This window comes from Castor canadensis, chromosome 10, assembly GCF_047511655.1.
Source record: "Castor canadensis chromosome 10, mCasCan1.hap1v2, whole genome shotgun sequence".
NCBI lineage: Eukaryota > Metazoa > Chordata > Mammalia > Rodentia > Castoridae > Castor > Castor canadensis.
In genome coordinates, this window is record NC_133395.1 from 126,887,319 (window position 1) to 126,906,989 (window position 19,671).

Consider the following 19,671-nt stretch of genomic DNA (forward strand, 5'->3'; position numbering starts at 1 on the left):
ACTGGGTGAAAAATTTCCAAATGTGATGCAAAGAATAAAACTGAAAGTCCAAGGCAATGAACAAATGACAACCGCAAGAAACACAAAGAAAGCTGTACCTAGGCACCTCATAAGCAAATTGCTCTGAATAGTGATAAAGAAAACATGTAAAAAGTAGCCAGAGAAAAAGGCACATTACACAGAGACTCACAAAGACCAGGATGACTGCCAACTTTGTGCCAGAAATAAAATAAGCAAGAAGATAGTGAATCCACATCTGGGAAGAACTGAAAAATGGCTAATACACAATTCTGTATCCTGCAACATATCTTTCAAAATTGAAGGCAAATAGAGACGCTTTCAGACACAAGTTGAAAGAATGATTTACAGCAAACTCACTCTAAGAAATACCAACAAAAGTCCTTTGGAAAGAAGGAAAATTAAAACAAATACAGCTCTACACAAAAGAATGAAAATGAATATAAATGGTAACCACATGAGTAAATATATGTTTTTAGGAATACTCAATTTCAACCTCTCCTCTCTCTGTCAACAGTATCTTCCTATCTAGCCCAGGTTGGCTTCAAACTCACGATCTTCCTGCTCCCCATCCCAGGTACTACAATGACAGGACTATGCCATTACTACTGGCTTAAATATTTTTAAAGATAACTGAAAGTTTACACAGAAATCATAAAGTCACGAGCGCTGTAACAACCTCCAAGGTGAAATGTAAGTACAGAGGACATGGCTCACTGGAAAAGTGCTTGTCTAACATGCTGAGGTGTGGGTTTGAGCTCAGTATTGCAAAAATATGTAGATAAGTATGTATATGTACATACATATATCTGTAATGGTCTATCAAATGTGGAACGTATGACATAAATAGCATGAAGTGAGAAACAGAAATATACAATTGCAAGATTCTTGTCCTACATGTGAAGTCTGTAACATCACTTGGAGGTAGATTTGATAAGTTAAAGTTGTATATTACAAACCCTAAAGCAACCATGGAAATAACAAAACAAAGAGTCATAGTTAATAGTCTAACAAAGGAGGTAAAATGAAATCATAAAATACTCAATAAATCCAAAATCATAAAATAATCAATAAATTTAGGAAAAAAAAGTGAAAAGGAAAACAACAGCTGGGACAAATAGAAACAAAATAGTAAGGTAATTGACTTAAACCTAATCAGGTCAATAACCATATTACATGTAAATAGCGTAGGCACCCATTTACAAGGCAGAGATTGTCAAGCTGCATCAAAAAAATCAAAAGGCAACTATATGCTACCAACCTAGAAAAAAAGGTACTTTAAATATATAGACACAAATAAGTTAAAATTAAAAGGATAGAAAAAAATATAGCAATCTAACACTAATGAAGAAACACCTGAAGTGCTATGTTAATATAAGAAAATATTTCAGAACAAGGAATATTACCAGGATAACAAATCATTTGAAATAATAATAAAATGGAAGACATAGCGACTCCACATATTTATGGCTTAATATCAGAGCTTGAAATGAGGCGAAAACAGAGAACTTTAAACAGAAATAAAAACTCCGCAATAAGAACTGGAGGTTATAAAACCCCTCTCTCAGTAACTGACACAAGAAGCCGACAATCAGCAAGGGAGGGGACTTGAACCACTATAATCGCTGGAGGACCTTATTGACATCTCCAGAACCTTCCACCCAAGGACAGCAGAGCACGCATCCTTCAGAAGTGCACATGGGCCATTTCCCAAGCTGGAGCATAGTCTGGGCTGTAAAGCATCCCTCAGTAAGTAAATGTAAACGGATTCAATTCATACGAGTGTGTTCTCTGGTTGCAATGCAGTTATTAGAAATAACAGAAAGAGCTCTAAAAATCCCCAAATATTTGGAAACCAAACTATATTCTTCTAAATAACAATGGGTTAATGAAGATAAGGCCTCCAGGCCTGCCCCGCAGTCCACTGCTGGCGTGGGCCTCCCCCCCACCCCCATGCTCCATGCCAGGGCCTCCAGGCCTTGGGACAATCCTACAGTCCCTCCCCTCAAGCCTACTTGCGGCACAGGCCCCGGCCTGCTTCTCAGGACACTGACGCATGTGGCGGGTAAAGCGCAGCAACCGTGACCTCGGGGACAACAGTGGTGGCAGCTAATGTGCTGCAATAGGTACAGCCTTGGCTGCAGCATGCGAAAGGGGCTGTAGCACCGGTGTGCACACGTGTGCATGCTCGGGGAGCTGCCCAGCAGCCTCCAGCTATAAGGATCCCAATGCCTGAGCTGGTCGAGAGGGGAAGTGCAAAGGCATGGCAGTTCCACCGCCAGTGAAAAGGCCAGGGAAGCTGGCGACCCGAGACAGAGCAGGTAATGGCCAGGCAGCCTGCTGGGTTCATGTGTGCTCCCCCCACCTGTGCCTTGTGCAGCCCCCCAACTTCATGGCAATGGTGGTGACAGGAAGGGGGCTACATGCCTCTAAGACTTGGGACTACAGCCCCTGTTTCAGGAAATAAAAAGGGGGGTGGTGACATCGCTGATGATCAAGGTTCTGTGCCTAACCAAATTTCTTTCTTCCTATCTGCAACCCTGTCTTTTTTCTCTGACCCACTCTTACCCACCAACCTGCCATGCCTGTGCATCCTAGCCATCTTATCCAAATTCTCACCCATGCTCCCCTTACCCCCATAGCCTAGAAGGGTCTCAGAGATGCTCACACCGAGGTCACAATCCCTCATCCCAGGTAGGAAGAACTTGTCTACCTATCTTAGCCAGAGATTCTGAATTCCATTCAAAGGTAACATCTAAATTAACATACAGGCTACATCTGTGTAGCTGTGGTGTTAATTGCTGCTGTCCTTAAATGTTAAGTGCATTTAAATTCTCTAAAGCATGTTTCCCCAAATTAAAAACAGTGCCGTTTAAGGATTTAACATTGGTCACCCATAAAGTATATCTATGGTAAAAAAGTGTTGTAACTTATTTAAAATTCATTTACTCTAAAGGCAAAATTAAAAGGGAAAATTTATTAGTACAATGTCATATTTGTACACCAAATATAATGCTAATTAATGCTGCCCATCATAATTATTATTCTAGAATGTGATATACAACAAACCTTTAAAAACATTCTAACCTTAACTGTTCTCTGCTGATAAAATTAGGCTTACAGCCAAGAGGTTAAAGAAAATGGGTTTTTATATATGGACATTTAAAATAGACAATTTAATGAGAGATTTGATTCTTAACAATTAATTTTTTTTTTAAATTAACAAAATTTTGTTCTCCACAGCTCAAAGTAGTATGTCAAATTCTAAACTTGTTTAAGGTCCTTTCTAAGCTGTAGATCTGTAAATGGCTGGGTTCTACAGAGTTTAGATTCTTGGCTTTTTAGGTAATGACAAAGCCCATTTATAAGAAAATCCAGGATCTAATTATAAACATTAGGAGTAACCTGGTCACTAACAAAACCTTTTAAATCCCACCTTAGCTTGCTTCAATTTGGTCTTTTCATTAGCATGCCTAACTCATAGGCATCTGTATCCCAGGGGGAGATCTCTTTTATTCCTATAACACACTGCTATTTTGAGCCTGTATGTTGCATGTAGCATGTCTTTATGTTCCATTTGAGAGACTCTTTGTGGTCAAAGGAAATGCCACCATAAAGGAGCCGCCATGTGTCCAGAGCCATCTTGCCCTCCCTAGGAATAGGTGATGTTAACTTGCTTTACTCTAGGAAGATTGTAACTAACTAGTGGTTAAAATTCTCTAGATTATTATAATTTCTATACATGTTGTTTTTACTGCATTAATCTGTTAAGGATTAAGCCAAGGGTATTTATGTTAAAGATCTGTTGTGAACTACTTAGGAATTTGGCTAATCTTCTAGAGATAATGACAAAGAAATGGCTTAAGAGTACACTCTAAATTAATGTAATTGTTTTGCGTTCATTGTGTGTGTTGTCTGTACATGTCTTTATTTCCTATCAATTGTGGCTACTTAATTTTTACTTTTTTGAGCTCATTGTACATGCTTATATTCATTGGCATGCCTTGGTCATAACATATATGTGCCTGTGTGTGTGTGTGTTTAGATGTCTTTAGGATGGTTCTTAAGCTACTTTTATAAAGTTAATGTGCACAACTGTCTCAAAGGTTATCTAAAGTTCTAATCCCAATCAGGCCTAATTATTCTCTGCCTTACAACTAAAGAAAATTTTATAAACAATAATCTCAATCTGTTTTATTCTACCATGAGTGTAATTTACATTTAACTCTTTTAAAATTAGGTTTATTGATCAATGTGTTCTCATAGAGTGCTGTTATTAAAAGATGGTTTAATTTAATTTGCTTCCTAAATCTTTTAAGGTATAAGGTTACTAAAAGTTTTATTTAAAACAGTGTTATCTAAATTGAGGTTTTTACAAAGGTTATTTCAATATACAAACTTAGGTCTCTAAGCTTGTAAGTTTTTAATTTAACATTTGCCTAAAAGTTTTCTAAGGTTAAAATTTAAGGTACCAATATGTACTTAAAAATGGGTTTCTGTTTTATCAAAATAACTATCAAGATCTTTTGGTGCTGTAGGCTAATACAAAATTTACCAAAATCAAACAAAAGCCCACCCTCCAGAGTAATATACTTAACCCCTTATCTTTGTTTCTGTATCTAATTATTTAAAGCATTAATCTTAATTGCCTTATTACTAAAAATTATACATGTTCTCCCATGTTTCTCAGTTTTCAAGCTGACTACAATCCCATGGCCTGATATAAAAACTAACCGCAAGTGATGGGTTTCTATCAGCCAAGCTTACTTTGGTACAATTTGGATTCTGTACTGGTCATAATAGCTCTGATGTTTTAATAACTGGGTCAACATTCAGGATCAACATCCCATAAAAAACAAAACCCCTCATGCTGGGTGGCTGAGACTGGCCCTTAGGGGAATGGTTTACTTAGAAGCCAGGGTCCCCTGCCACTCACTCGCTTGCTCCAGAGGCATGTGATGGAAACAGGTCACAGGGACCTGTGTTGAGGCTTTCAGAAGGTTCAAGAAGGATACTTTGAGAATCTAGAAAGTTCTCGTTTTTCTCTCTCCAAAAGGGCAACTATCTACCTCCCCTTTCCTCTCTCTCATACTCCACCAGCCAGCATAGGGAATTCCATTCAGGAACTGTCGTGCAGGGGTGGAGGGGTGAGTGGATTCTCTCCCTCCCCTTTCCCTCTCCCTCTTTCCACCAGCCAGCATAGGGAAAGCCAACATATTCATTTGGCTGTATACTTAAGTGTATGGGAGATGCTTTGATCCTGCTAACCAAAATAAGATGAGTAGTTCTCTTCATAGCCCTTTTAAGATTATTTACTGTTCTTTATATCCTGCTCAAATTAGTCTCATGCCAGACACAAAAATCTAAGGTATTTTTCCAATAACACTAAAGAAACTAAATTTTAAAACTAAGGAGAAATTCCTTTAAATGGTTTTAATACTCCTAGAGCCTTATATGTGTATCTAAATGTCATAAAATCATTTATAGAGTTAAAAGTATATAAATGCAAGTGGCTATAATCTTTTTAGCTAAGATACCTTCTAATAAGGTCTTTGACATTTCTGCTCTTTATGACAAATGCTAAAAGTTCTATCATTTAGACCTGACCAAAAGTCAAGGTTTAGAATATAATTAACCATGATTACTTTAAGTTTTGTCATTACACTTCTGATCCTTCAAAAACATTCTCAGGCAAGTCTATGAAAAATGACTCTGACAAGCGCTTATCTATCAACCAGGACAGACATTCTTAAGTATTGGAATCATTTTGTATTTTCCTTCTAAAACTTTATAACATTACCTACTAACACTTTACAGCAATTTGAAGGTGTCAGTACATCCCCTGTGGGACAAGCAATTAGATTAATTAAGCCCAGGCTAACAACCACTTTTATAAATCTCTTTTTTGCTTAATTGGCCAAAAAGGTTGCATTGGCACTGACTTCTGATCTGTTCAACTCTTCCTCTTCCGTTGGATAGAATCTGACTTTCTGGACTTTCCAGGGGAGCACTCCCACCCCGAGGGAACAGAACTGCTAAACTGGCAAAATCTTCAGAGATGACTTTTCAGAGAAATAGTTTAAGAGGACATGACCCCTGAGTAGTCAGTGTCTCCCAACTTCTCAGGGGAACAAGTGGCGTTCAGCCACCCAAGACAGTTCAAAAGGACTGAACAAATGAGGGGACTACTCCAGATGCAGATGGAGTCAATTACGCCAGAACTCTAATAGTAACCAAAGCTGAGAGATTTTAAAAAGGGGGGCTCTTACACATGTACTTTAATATTTAAGCCTTTCTAGGCTTCTGGCAAAAGGCAAACTCATGTCTTTGGCCAAAGCCTTCTATTTAAACAAAGGCAATATCACTTTCAATGGTGTCTAACTTCTGCTTAGGGACACCATGAGCCTCCTTTCTGAACAGGACTGACTCATTGATGTTTCCTCTCTAAGTGGAGAAACATCAACCCCCGGTACACCTGGCCCCTAATGTAGTCAGCCTTTAACTCCAGTCCAAATAGAGGGCCATCCAAGGGTTAAAAATAGCTACAGGTATAAACACCTATAGGTAAAATAACCATAAGACTCCCTGTCACTTTTCAGAATTACTTTGTCCTTCCTGCCACACCTGGCAGGGCCCCTTCTGATGTGCTTATCAGTGTTAAATGTTCAGGTCATGCCTTCTAAATCAGATTTACCTCTTCCAGAATTAAAGCCTTTAGGGGCCAAATCACAACATGACAGGGCTGTCAACTTCTGGAGGAGGACAGGACACCCATAAACAATCTTGATTGTGCTGTACAAAGATTCAGACATCAAATGTCACTGTTCAAGTCCCCAGGGACAGTGATAGGAAAGGGGCAATATTCCTAATAGGCAGGGTCTACAGTCCCTTGTCAGCTCAAAGCAGCTACTGAAGATGGACCTCTCCCTTCCTCAGCAACCCCCAAAATGAATTTTTGGCATCTTGTCCCTCAGAGGGAGTTTGAGGCAGGTTAGGTCAGGGATAGTCTGGGACTGCTCCCCCTCTTGACTCAAGGGCTTCTCCCCCTAGCCCATAGGTGAGAGGAGCCAGGTGATGACATAATATCTCCCCACCTCCAAGTTCAAGGTGGTATAAAAATGACATACCAGCCCTTCTTCTTCCCTTTCCTCACCTGGCAGAATGGATGACTCTCCTTTTCTCAATAAAGCTATCCTACCTCACCCCATCCATGTGCTCTGCTTGGATTTTTCCAATTGTAGCACAAAAACCAGGATCTCCTGATCACAGACTGCCCCAGCGCCATTAACATGAAGACATAAGCACGACCATTTCTCACTGCAATTCCAGTGCATTCAATGAGCACAAAGAAAGATTGCCTTACCTTGTGCACACAGGCTTTTGCATTCAGGAAAAACAGCTCCACAGTGGTCTTATCCTTTAAAAAGCATATGCTCTCGATGTAAAACCTGAAAAACAGTATAGGAGTTTGCTTTTTCAGATTTATTTCCTTCTCTTAGCATGCATGATTTCATTTCTTCTTTTGGTGTGGTCCACAAGTGAAACAGACTTTTGAGGAACTGGGTGATAATCAATAGTGGTGCCTTCTTTCCCACCTGTGCATTTTGTATGTTTGTGTAAGTCTATTTGTACATTTTATGTACATTCTGCACATAAAATTTTGCACAGAATGTTTTTGTGTGTTGGAAGGTTAGTTAGATGGACACTCAAAACAGGTCCAACTCCAAACACAAATGTATTTGTGTTGCTTATTTTCTGGGGGCTCATAATACTTTCAGTGACTTCAGCAGAGAGCCCAGGTGCCCTCTGAGAGCTGAAAGTTTGGTTCTGCTGAGCAATCGGGGCAAAATTGAACCTTGAGGCACCCTGGTGGCCCAGTGGCTTTCAGACTTAGGGTGAGTCTAGGGCCTTACACCACCTTGCCCCCATCCCTTGGGGAGTTTCAGTTATGACCTCCCTCCTTCTCTGTCCTCCTTCCATTCACTGGGGTTTCCCTTGGCTGGAAGCCAAGCTCTTAGTAGCAGGCCATCTTGGTCTTTTCTCATGCAAATCAGGGCATTTGATGACTCCCTCCTCTATCCTCTTTCCAGGATTTTGCTTGTGCAGTGTGTGAGTCCACAGCTGCAAGTCTCTCTTAGCAGGGCTCTGACAGCTCCAGGGTGAGAAGGGGAGGCTGAGTCTGTAAGAACTTTTGTTTTAATCAGAGCATAATGGCTAGAGAGCGGGCAAGCCGAGGCTCAGAGCTTTTCCCTAAGTTCTACAGCCTCCTTGATGAATAATACATGAAGAGACATAATGCTGCAAGATAACTTATAAGACAGCTCACAGCTCCAACTTACTCTTAAAGCAGTGAGAGTCAGGATACAACCTATGATAAGTGCTTGGACGTCCTTTCTTTTTCCTTTTCTTAGTAATGAAACGTTTGATACATAAATACAGCTGAGAAAGCTAAGAAAGATTTTATCACTGAGATGGCAAAATCATTTGAAAAATTCCACCCAATGTTGAATCATCACGGGAAGTTCCAGGAGAATCAATCCTTTATGTTTTTACTTACAAGGGTTCATCTCACTGCTAAGATTGGAGAAGTGCTAGGTTTTGAGAAGTCTGAAGGCAGGGAAGGAAATGAGGAGTTGGGTGAAAACAGGCTTTTGATCAGAAAAATCTAGAATATGGATAGTAATAATGATAGGTCATTGACTAGCTGTGAGGCTTTGGGCAAGGTACACAGCTTCTTTGTATTTTTTCTAAGATGAGTGTCTCGACTGTACATACTCATAGGATTTTGGAAGGATTAACTTGAATACTAAATATAAAATGCTCAAAATATTAACAATTGTCTATAAAATCCCCCTTTTTGAAACTGTGTGGCATGGGAAATGTTACTCTTTCTGAGTCTAAGGTCCCTTGTTTACAAAATGGGATAACGACACTTACCGAGGATGGCTCTTATGCAATGGATTATCTGACGTATAAAGTGCCCAGTATAATGGGCAGCACATGGTAGGAATTCAGTAAGTTCTAACCATTGAGGCTCAGCAAACCCTACATTTTGTTAAAAAGGCTTAAAGGACATGGTGGCATTTGAACTATATCTGAAAGCCAGGAGGGCACAGGATTCTGCTGAATAAAAAGAAATCCAGGTGGTACAAATATTGCAGATAAACAGTGTCTTTTCTGGACATTGTGATAACCATTTATAATCTGGCTTTCACCAAGAGAGAATTTGTTTAGTTTGTTCTACCCTGACCAGGACTACTAGACCAATGATTGTCACCTGACTCAAAGTCAGCCAATCAATAAGCTGTTGAGATGGCCCAGAAGGGAGAGAGGGTGCTGCCCAGAAGAGGCTTCTCATACTGGATGATGAATGGCCAAAAGGGAAGAAGTAGGAAGAGGCACTAATCAGAAACCAGGAAGAAGCAGAGAAGGAGGGACAAGAGAGAACAGCAGGAGCTAATGGAACAGAAGCAGAGAGTGGCCAAGCCACTGTGATGGTGAGCACCAAAGCCAGGAGGACCAGAGGCTGACTGCTGCAGTAGTGCAGACACAAGCTGCTCTACTCAGCTTTCTTGCATCTGGTAGAACCTTCCAGTTCACCTGAGGGGTAGTGGGTGTTTAGGGTTTTTCACTTTCCTGCTTCAGCTTTTTTTTTTTTTTTTTTTTTATTCCTATCGAAGGTAGGAGGAGCAGGTGATAGTTAGAGCCAAAAAGGGCCCCAGTAGGAGCCTGGCTAACATTTACTGGTCTTGTTCTTCTGTGCTTTTAACTATCACAACAACCTCAGGCCCTCCCTGTCTGTCATCATCCCCACTTCATAGATGCAGTCAGTCACAGTTTTAGGAATCTGCCTGCATGACAGGGCTAGGTCTTGATTTGAGTCACCTTAACTCTGGGGAGAATGCTCTTAGCCAGAGCCTCCTTCAGGCAATCCCGCCTGTGTGCTCAGCCAGCACTTGTGCAGGGAAGTCAAGCCCTTAATTATAGTCAGCACCTCAGCCATGTTAATAAATAGGACAAGAAGCAAGACCAGTGTGTCCTTCAGTACATGGTAACATCCATGGAAGCATGTTTTCTGTTGCTTCAAAAGGCAAAAGAAGTAGCTCTAGACAAAAGCTAGGGCTGAAGGATTGTGGGTTAACCCATACATTTGGAGTGGTCTTAGAAGTGAAAGGAGCTCCCAGAGGGGTGGTCTCCCTGCCCTGTCAGAGTCCGCAGTGAGATTAGTAGAACTCCAAATCTTTCCAACCTTCCATCCTTTCTTCCTTCCTTCCTTCCTTCTAACCTTCCTCCCTCCCTCCCTCCCTCCCTCCTTCCTTCCTTCTTTCCTTCTTTGCTTCCTTTGTTCCCTCTTTCTTTTTTCTTTTCTCTCTCTTTCTTTACCTCCTCTTTCTCCTCCTCCTCTCCTCCCTCTCATCCTTCTTCCCTTCTTTTTTTCCGATGTGTGGTCTCACTTTGCTTCCTGGCCTTGAACTTGTGATCCTCCTGCCTTAGGCTCCCAAGTAGCTATGATTACAGGCATGCACCACCATGACTGGTTTCCAGGTCTGCTTTCTACTACAGGATTTTGTGCTTATTTTCCTTTACCTTCCCCCACCTCAATATTTAATAAATATCCACTACTTGAAAAGAATCATTTTGGAAATTGTTGGGAGTACACTAATAAATAAGAGTCAATGTCAACAGACCAGTCAACTAAACTAATCATATATACATATGACTATATCTATATCTATATCTATATATATATGTCATGAACTATAAATTATTCATTCATCAAACACCAAATACCTAAAGGGTACCAGGTACTGAGAAGGGTCCTGGCTAATAAATAATAATGATGATACTGGTTATAACAGCAGTTACCATTTAGTGAGAGCCTTCTGTGAGCCAGGCACTGTGTCAGAATTCTCCGACTTGTTTTATCCCCACTTTTCAGACACTTGAAGAAATTAAAGTGTCTGATACAGATGTTCAGAGTAGGCAACTGCACTATGATCTGCTTGGCTTGAAAGCTGTTCAGCTACATCATACAGTTCTCATACAAAGACACACAAGACAGGCTTTCCTTCTAAGATCTTGGCTGTAGAGGAGATGCAGACATAAACTGCTGTAATGTAATGTATTAATTGCTATAATACAGGGGTAACTTCACTTTTAATTATTTCAATATGCATTTTTTTTTCAGTACTGGGTTTGAACTCAGGGCCTTGCACTGGTTAGGTAGAGCTCTACCCCTCCAGCTGTGCCCCCAGCAATTATTTTAATAAGTATTTCTAACAGAAGATTGTGTTCAAACCTTAAGCGCGATTCATTTTCACAGTAACAAAGTTTATAATTCCTTTATATTATTTAAAATCTAGTTCTCATTCAGTTTTTCCCCTTGTCTCCAGAACTTTCTTTTTAAATTCTGTGATTATGTGATCGAATCAGTAAAGCTGCATTTCTCTTCAGTAGAAGGCACCCATGTAAAAGCCAGACACCACTGTGTGGGTGTGAGTGAGAGGCTGACCACAGGTGCTGGTGTGGGGGACAGCACAGCATGTTCCTTCCAGAATGCCTTCTCCACAATGTGGGCCTGTGACCCACGCTAAACCAGGCATTTGTATTCCTGGTCCTACGATTAGAATGACCTAACGATGAAGATGGCTTTATGTGTTCAGCCAGCAGTGCCCTAATGAAAATGTCCCCTGGTGTCTGCTCTGGATCCCTGCAGAAGTCCTGACTCCTGTCTCTTCTGAGGCCCTATTCGGTTTCTTTCAGATGAATTTATGTAGGCCAAAACCAGTTTCTGTTGCTGGCAACCAAGAAACAAAAAGGACAGAGTAAGTCCTATGTGCTAGGGGCAATACAAAGTGTGCTATAGACATTATATCTTTTAATCTTCAGTAAAACCAGATGCAGTAGGAAGTAAATCAAGAACCCATTGTACAGATGAGACAGCTGAGATACAAAGATGTAAAGTTATCTTTGACAGACCACACAGCTAGGAAGTGATAGACCCAAGACTCAAACTGAGATCTATGAGACTTCTAAGTTCACACCATAAATCAATCTGATACAATGCTTTCCTGTGGTAACAATCACAATGAATTGGAATATGGACCCCATGCCACGGGCATCCACGAGAAGGATGCAGTGAACTCAGCTTATGCCTCAAGAGGGAGAGTGATGCCAAAATGAAATTCATCCATCCGACTAAGCACCAAAGGAGAGGGGACAGCTGAGCTGAGTCTTAAAGAATTCATGAGTTCACCAGGTGACAAAGGTAGGAAGGACATTCCAGGCAGAGGGCATGTCAGGCAGAACAGGTCTCTTGCTACTCTTTGAGACTCCAAGACACCACATACAGGTTGCTGGGTGACCCAGTATCAAATCCATTTGTGACTCATCCAACTCTGAACAGACATCTCTGTACCAGGTACCAGGTTTGTCTTGTTTCTGAAGCCCAGGCCTCTGACTACACCCTAGTTCCAGCAGACACATCCCTGTCTTATTTCCTACTATCCTCTGGTGATCGCCCTGGAGCTGCTTCTGCCAAGGATCCAATTCCCAGCTCTCTGAAAGCACCATCCCATCTCTGCCTCAAGAAAGTCACTGGATGGACTTCACGTTTATAGAGTGGATGAAAAATACATATGGTCCTTGGGGACAGTTTTTGTCCAGGCACACCTGTCAACAAGCACTGCAAACTGGAAACAAAACCCAGAATCCCAGACACAAAATTAAGACCTTTTGTTTCAGCCCTTTCTGAAGAAGACACAATTTCCTTTTCTGCATTCTTAGTATGAGGGATCTCACTGAGTTTCTGTTAAGTTGATGCCCAAGGTTAAATTTGCAGGCTTTTTTTTTTTTTTTTTAAGGTACTGGGCATTGAACCCAGGGCTTTGGGAATGTTAGCACTCTGTCATGCCCCCAATCCCTTTTGTTTCTATGTTTTGTTTTTGAGATAGTGTCTCCTTAATTCTTTGGCCAGGTTGGCCTCAAACTTTTAATTCTTCTGTGTCTCCCTCCCCAGTAGCTGGGATTACAGGTGTGCACCACCACTTCCAGGTGATTCCAGGCTTTTTGAATAGGCACACGTTTTGGAGATAAACCCCAAACAATTTAAGGAAGGATAATTTCTCAGAAAGAGAAATTGCTTGGAGAGGTTCTGAGTCTACTTTCTCTGCCTCTTCCATTAGCATGGGTTCCCTTTTCTCATGACTCATAACCACTCATGAGTGATGCTAGAATATTATATATACCCCAATGACACGACAGTCAGCCTATAGGCTTGGAAGGGGACAGGCCTGTCAGCAAGATGACAAGACAGGGGTGCCAAAAAGGAGAACACTGGAATTTTTGGGTGGGCAGTCCTTTGAATAGTCACTTATATTTAAGCAGCCAACATTTTTATCTCATGGCATTTATGCATCATGGTCAAAGCTGGGAGTGGTTTGAATCCCAGCTCCAACATGGATCTGACTAGGGAATTTTTGCCAGGGGTTCAGCTCACAGTGCCTCTCTTACCTCTCTGGCCAACATACAGGAGAAACGCCACTCAGCTGAATGGCAATGGTTATTATTATTAGTGTATTATTGTTATAATTTATTATTCAATTGTTTGGAGACAGGGTTGTCTTGCTATGTAGCCCAGGCTGGCCTGTCTCAGCTGCTTAAGTGCAGGGATTACAGATGTGTACCACCATGTCTGGCTCCCCAAGAATCTTTTAACACAGAATGGGACAAAGGCGAGGAACAAATGCTCTTCTGACCAGTTATGATTGTTTTTCTCTTATCCCCAACTGAGCACATTTTCTTTGTTTTCCAGGACCTTTGCTATGCCTGAGTTTTAGTCTTCAAAAAAGGTGAACTGGGCAAGAATTGCTCAATTATTTTGCATTCTGAGCAATGCTGGGTTTGTGCCTGATCACAAAGTAGAGACTAAATCAAAATGCTCAGTGTCATGTAGCCACCATGGGTGATTTCAGGAAGTCACTGCCACCACGTGCCTAAGGAGATTCCTAACAGGTCCCACTGTACGTTCCGAGAGGGGAGATCACTGTTTATTGCTCATAATGACCCTGTAATGGAGTCACAGTCTTGCTTTTGAATGTGTGCTGAAGACTGGAATGCAATTTACTTTCCCCACATATTACGTGGTGCATATGGGAGTCCTTTCATTCCCTTTCATCTCTGGGAGGGGAAGCAGTCTTGGAGAATTCCCAAGACAAACACTATTTGCTTCTACTATGTGCTCTCCTGCCAGGAATGCTTTTCCTCCTTTCTAGGTTTCCAGACAAGGTTACGACAGTGAAAGAGGGCATCTGGGGGAGCCCACACGAACCTGCCCCACAGAGACTGTCTCTAGAGGGGCTGGAGGCCCAGGAGCAAGACGGCCTTGCTGTGATCTGCAAGGATTGGGAGGGAGTGATCCCAGGCCAGGTGAAGTGTCAGGGTCATGTGAGTTCCAAATGCCACTCTTCAAAGTGACTTGTTCCTGTCTTTGCTGAGGAGAGCAGGCACTGATGCTTGGAGTGGGGAGGGGAGGCAGGGAGGAATGTCCCATAGGGAGGGAACAGCTGGACATGGTAAATAATGAAGACAAACCATGACATCCTCTACCCAGGGCAGAGGTGAGTCGGTCAGGCCCATGCCAGACAGTCCCAAACCTTTTATTCAAATGCCAGACAGCACATGTTGGGTGTTCACTCACCAAGCATGTGGTTGAGACAGCGGTTATTTATAACACACAAGTAGCTGACATGGACTGAGAATCTCCATTAAATGTTAACATGTGATCCTCCAGCAGCCCAAGTGGATAGGTACTGCCACCAGTTCCATTTTTCCAGGTGAGTGGCTGCCAAAGTCTGCTAAGATGCAGAACTGGAATGTGAACCAAGAAGGATGCCAAAGCCCCGCTCTCCCTGGTTGGGTGGGGGATTTAGCAATGCTGAAGCTGTTTGGATTGTCATGACCGGGGGGAGAGTTACCAACACACTCCAGCATAGCTCTCTACCACAGAGCGAGAATGACCCAGTCCTAAACGTCAGCAGTACTGATACCGAAAAACCCTGCACAGAAGGCCACACTTTTAACCTTTTGCTGCTTTTACCCTTCATCATGCTAATTCTTTTATGCCACCCTGAGGCTTCCTTCCCCACAGACAGACACACACGTCCTGCAAGTATTCATGACATGTTTCTTAAAACTGTGGAAATACTAGGCACATCTACTCAAAGAAGACTGAAAGTTTATAGAGGAGAGTGAGCACAGTATTACAATTTCTTTTTTTTTTTTCCTCCTACTATTTCTGGTATTTGATCAAGGAGCACTGTGTGTGAGAAATAGAATCCTGTAAGAAAGTGGAATCGGGATGGGGGTGAATTTCAGAAGATCCTGTATCTCTTCTTGAACTCTCATGAGTTTGGATGATGGGTCATCACAGATGGAGGCACCTACCAGCCACCTAGAAGTTCGAAATGGGTTGGGCCACTGATGAGGTCATGGTTGACATTAAGGCAACCAACATGGCAGCCTCAGTTTCTGGGACATTGTGAATCCAGATGGGAGACTGGTGGGAGGGCAGAGCACTCTGCTTGACTCACACAGCCTGTCTAGCAGCCTCTGCGGAGCTGGGTAGGAGGAATCTGTTCTTTCTCTGGGCTTTTAAATCACATTCCTCCCTGAAAGGATGTACTTCCCTGTCCTTTTGTTATTGTAAATCAGCTACTCTCTGATGGCTTTTAAATAACTCATGCTGTCTAGCCACAGGCATGTTATCACTTCTCCTTTTCATTGCTCTTCAAACTTGCATTAAAAAAAATGTACTCAAGTAATATGTTCATTGCGGGGGGGGGGGGGGAATAAAGACAAGCAAAAAGAAGGAAAACCATTTCTATAATTATTCTACTTACAGATAGTCTTGCTAACATTTTATACATTTTTTCTATGTGCACAAATATTTTCCAAAAGTGCTGTTGTGCAACATGTACTGAGTGGTCTTCTGTCACCTGGAATTATGTCAGGAGTGTCTTTCCACATCAACACATGTCTCCCTTCACCACAGTCTTTACACATTGCCTGTATTTGGGTCTCTTCAAAAAAAAAAAAATCTGGTGAAATGATCAGACCCCATTAGTTGTAGTCATGATGTTTCTTTGAGTTAAACACATTCTTTTTTTCTTTTCTTTGTTTTTGAGACAGGGTCTTGCTATGTAGCCCAGACTACCTCGAACTCACAATCCTCCTGCCTCACTGCAGAGTTCTAGGATAACAGAGGTGCACCACCATGGCTGGACCAAGTTAAACTCACTGTAAAGTTCCAATGTTCTAACCAGCCAGGGGATTATGAAAAGACATTCAGCAAGCTTTCAAAGGCTCCTTATTTTCAGCAACCCTAACAAAAGAGTCAGAAGTCTTCCCTCTATTTCCTACTGGAATCCTCCACCAAGGTGGAGAGGTCTCAGATCTGAGTACCACAGACAATGTTTCGGGGCACCACTGAGAGGACATTCACTGTCCTGGAACATAGCCATGTGATCTGGAAAGAGTTGGGGGAAAGAAAGAGAGAAGGGAGACCAAAAAGAAAAGTGGGGGTAGAAGGGGACCCGAGGTATTTAGAAGAGCAGAGCGAGGAGGATGAAAGACAGCAGCATCTTGTGGATGAAAATGGGTGGTACCAGCCTGAGACGCTCCTGGTCGCCTTCCCCAAGGGAAAGGGAGCAGTTCCAGTGTGGTCAGGTCAAATCCCTGCACTTCTACTTAAATGCCTGCTTGCTGGCTCACTATCAAGCTTTTCAAATGCTCACATCTGGGCTGCATTACCAAAGAGGCCCATGTGTTTGCCAAGATAATTTACAGCTGTGAGATAACAAACCCCAGCCCAGAGAAGTCCCTAGAAAACCGGGGGAGTTTGCACTCCCATAGCTATAGAGAACTGGTTAAATGAGTTAAGGTACATAAATAAATTCTGGTGCCTCTCTGCACATAGGTCACAGACATATTTAGCATATTTCTTGGGGATTTTGTAGCTGGAGAAAGGCAAAGGACGTATGCTAAGTTAGAAAGGGAATCAACATGCTTCACATTCGGCGTTTTCTGTTCCCGCTGTAGAAGGAGCCTGTGTTTTAGAGCTGTTTCCTGCATCGTGGGGACAGAAATCAGAGACTTACCATTGTAGGAGCTGAGTGGTTGGCTCAGGAGTAAATGTGACAACACACATGGAATACTTGGCCCAGTGCCCGCCACACGTTTTATGCTACATTGCAATAGGACACTTCTTGAGAGCAAACTGTATGGTATATTTATTTTGTGTAAACTTTACAATTAATTTTTTTTCTTACATTCGTATAATGTAAGAAACTTTCTCTTCCTTTTTGGTGGGACTGGGATTTGAACTCAGGGCTTCACACTTGCAAAGCAGGTGTTCTGCCACTTGAGCCAAACCTCCAGTACGTTTTGCTCTGGTTATTTTGGAGATGGGATCTCATGAACTCCCTGACCAGGTTGGCCTTGAACCTTGATCTTCCCGATTTCAGCCTCCCAAGTAGCAGGTTTACAGGCATGAGCCCCTGGTGCCTGCTTGTCTTGACTGTTGTTTTTTTGAGACAGGGTCTCACTTTGTAGTTCAGGTTGGCCTGGAAGTTGCTATGTAGCTGGAGATGGCCTCAAATTCTATCCTCCTGTCTCAGCCATCTGGGTGCTGGGATTATAGGCATGAATCACCACACCTGGCCTCCACTAATTTTTTTGTCTGGACCATTGCAGCTTCCTAACTAGTCTCACAGTTGTCTGTCACTGCCTGTTCCATACTGTCTTCAACACTGCACCCAGCGTAAATCTGTTTAAAATGGAAATTAGATGAATATACACACATCTTCTTTCCAGAGACTGATCCATACCAGGCGTGGTCCTATAGCACAACATATACAGCTGCTGGTTCCTCAGCCTGGAAGAAACCTCCCCAGAATCCTGCACGGATCTCTACCTCATTTCCTTCATGTCTTTGCTTAATGCCAACTTCTTGGACAAGACTTCTGGGTCCACTCTATTGAAAATGGCAGCCCCAACTCTGCTAACAAACACTCTGTATTCTCCTCTCCTAAAGTATTTTTTTCTTAGGATTCCTGACATAGGATTCCTTACATATTTACATCATTTCATGTAGATCTCATCTTAACAGGCTGTATTGAGGGTGGGATTTCATCATGCTCTTTTGCCATTGTTGTCTCCCCAGCATCTAGCATGGGGCAGACACATGATAGCAACTCAGTGACTATTGATCAGATGAGGGAACAAACTGGAGGAGCACAAGCAATACATTTGCTCATTTGCAGACTGTAATGACACAGACATTTGCCTTGTTCACTGTTCCAGCTGAGGTGTGAATAAAAGAAGGGAGGGAGAAGCCAGGTGCAATGGCTCAAATCTATAATCCCAGCTACTTGGAAGGCAAAGATCAGGAGGATCATGGTTTGAGGACAGCCTGGGGAAAACATTTATAAGATCCCTTCTCAAACAATGACCAGGTGCAGTGGCATTCTAACTATGCCTGGAAACAAAAACAGGAGGATTGTGGTCCAGGTAAGACCCTATCTCAAAAGTGGGCTGGTGGAGTGGCTTAAGTGGTAGAGTGACTGCCTAACAAGCACGAAGCCCTGAGCTCAACCCCCACTATCACAAAAAAAAAAAAAAAAGGAAGAAATGATTTTTCCTTCCAGACATTTTCCTCAGCTTTTATAGATTTATATATATTTATAAAGCACACCAACTAAAAAAAAACCCCTAATATGATAGTTTGAACTTCTTTCCCTGGTATAAGTATTAGTCTATTCTATAAATGTATATTAGTTCTCTATCTTTTTTTAGGTATGAGTTGTCTTATTACCCAACATATATGATATATGACAGAACCTCTGATAACAGTGACTTATTAAAGTAGTGATTTATAAGGGGAGGGGTGGAGAGAGGGTTTCAGCAACACAGCCCGCCATCAGGACACACTGAATCAGAATCTGGGCCAGGAATGTGGGGAGCTGGAGGGTTTGGGACTGAAGGGGAGAGGAACTGTATAGATTGAAAAATTTCCCATGATGACTGTGATAAGCCCTGCCCCACTCTCTGGAGAAAAGTTGAAATGCAATGCACTTTTTCATCTAATTTCTTTTGCTAAAATTATTCACTGCTCACTATAAGAATGCTATAGCTTACAACGCTATCTTCATTGTTGACATTTGGATATTTTTAACTGTTTGCATGGCAAATAGCAGTGATGCATATCCTTGCCACGTGTGACCACTGCTGGAATCCCTTATCATTGTGCAGTGAGTGATGGCACACCTCAGTGTCCACAAATGAGGTGGACGTGTTCCAGTGTACACAGCTCTACTGTGCTGATGCAAGTTGGGGTGATGACCCCAGCTCAATGCAGATCCTTGCATACTCAGAGGCTCTTACAATAACCAAACAAAAACCACCCAATGATACCTTTGTTTCTCTTCTTCAGTCAACACAGGCAGTGGAAGGTGATGCCCCTAGTATGGAAGTATCTCCAACTGTTCTGTTTCCCCCAGTCAGAGGTGTGAGTCCCCCAGAGGCAACTGGCTTCTCTAGGGTGTGTGACAACCCCACTCATTAGGCACAACCCTCCCCCCATCCCTCCTACTCCCA

General features: G+C 42.1%; 1 protein-coding gene across 5 annotated transcripts in view; it reads right to left on the bottom strand.

Annotated features, from left to right (window-relative positions):
• Positions 1-19,671, bottom strand: part of Frmd4b (FERM domain containing 4B) — a 310,928-nt gene that overhangs the window by 91,312 nt on the left and 199,945 nt on the right. For all 5 annotated transcript variants that reach the window (XM_074044207.1, XM_020171320.2, XM_020171322.2 and 2 more), the window contains one exon: positions 7,382-7,466. In XM_074044207.1, coding sequence (XP_073900308.1) covers positions 7,382-7,466 — 85 coding nt within the window. The remainder of the gene's footprint in view (positions 1-7,381; positions 7,467-19,671) is intronic.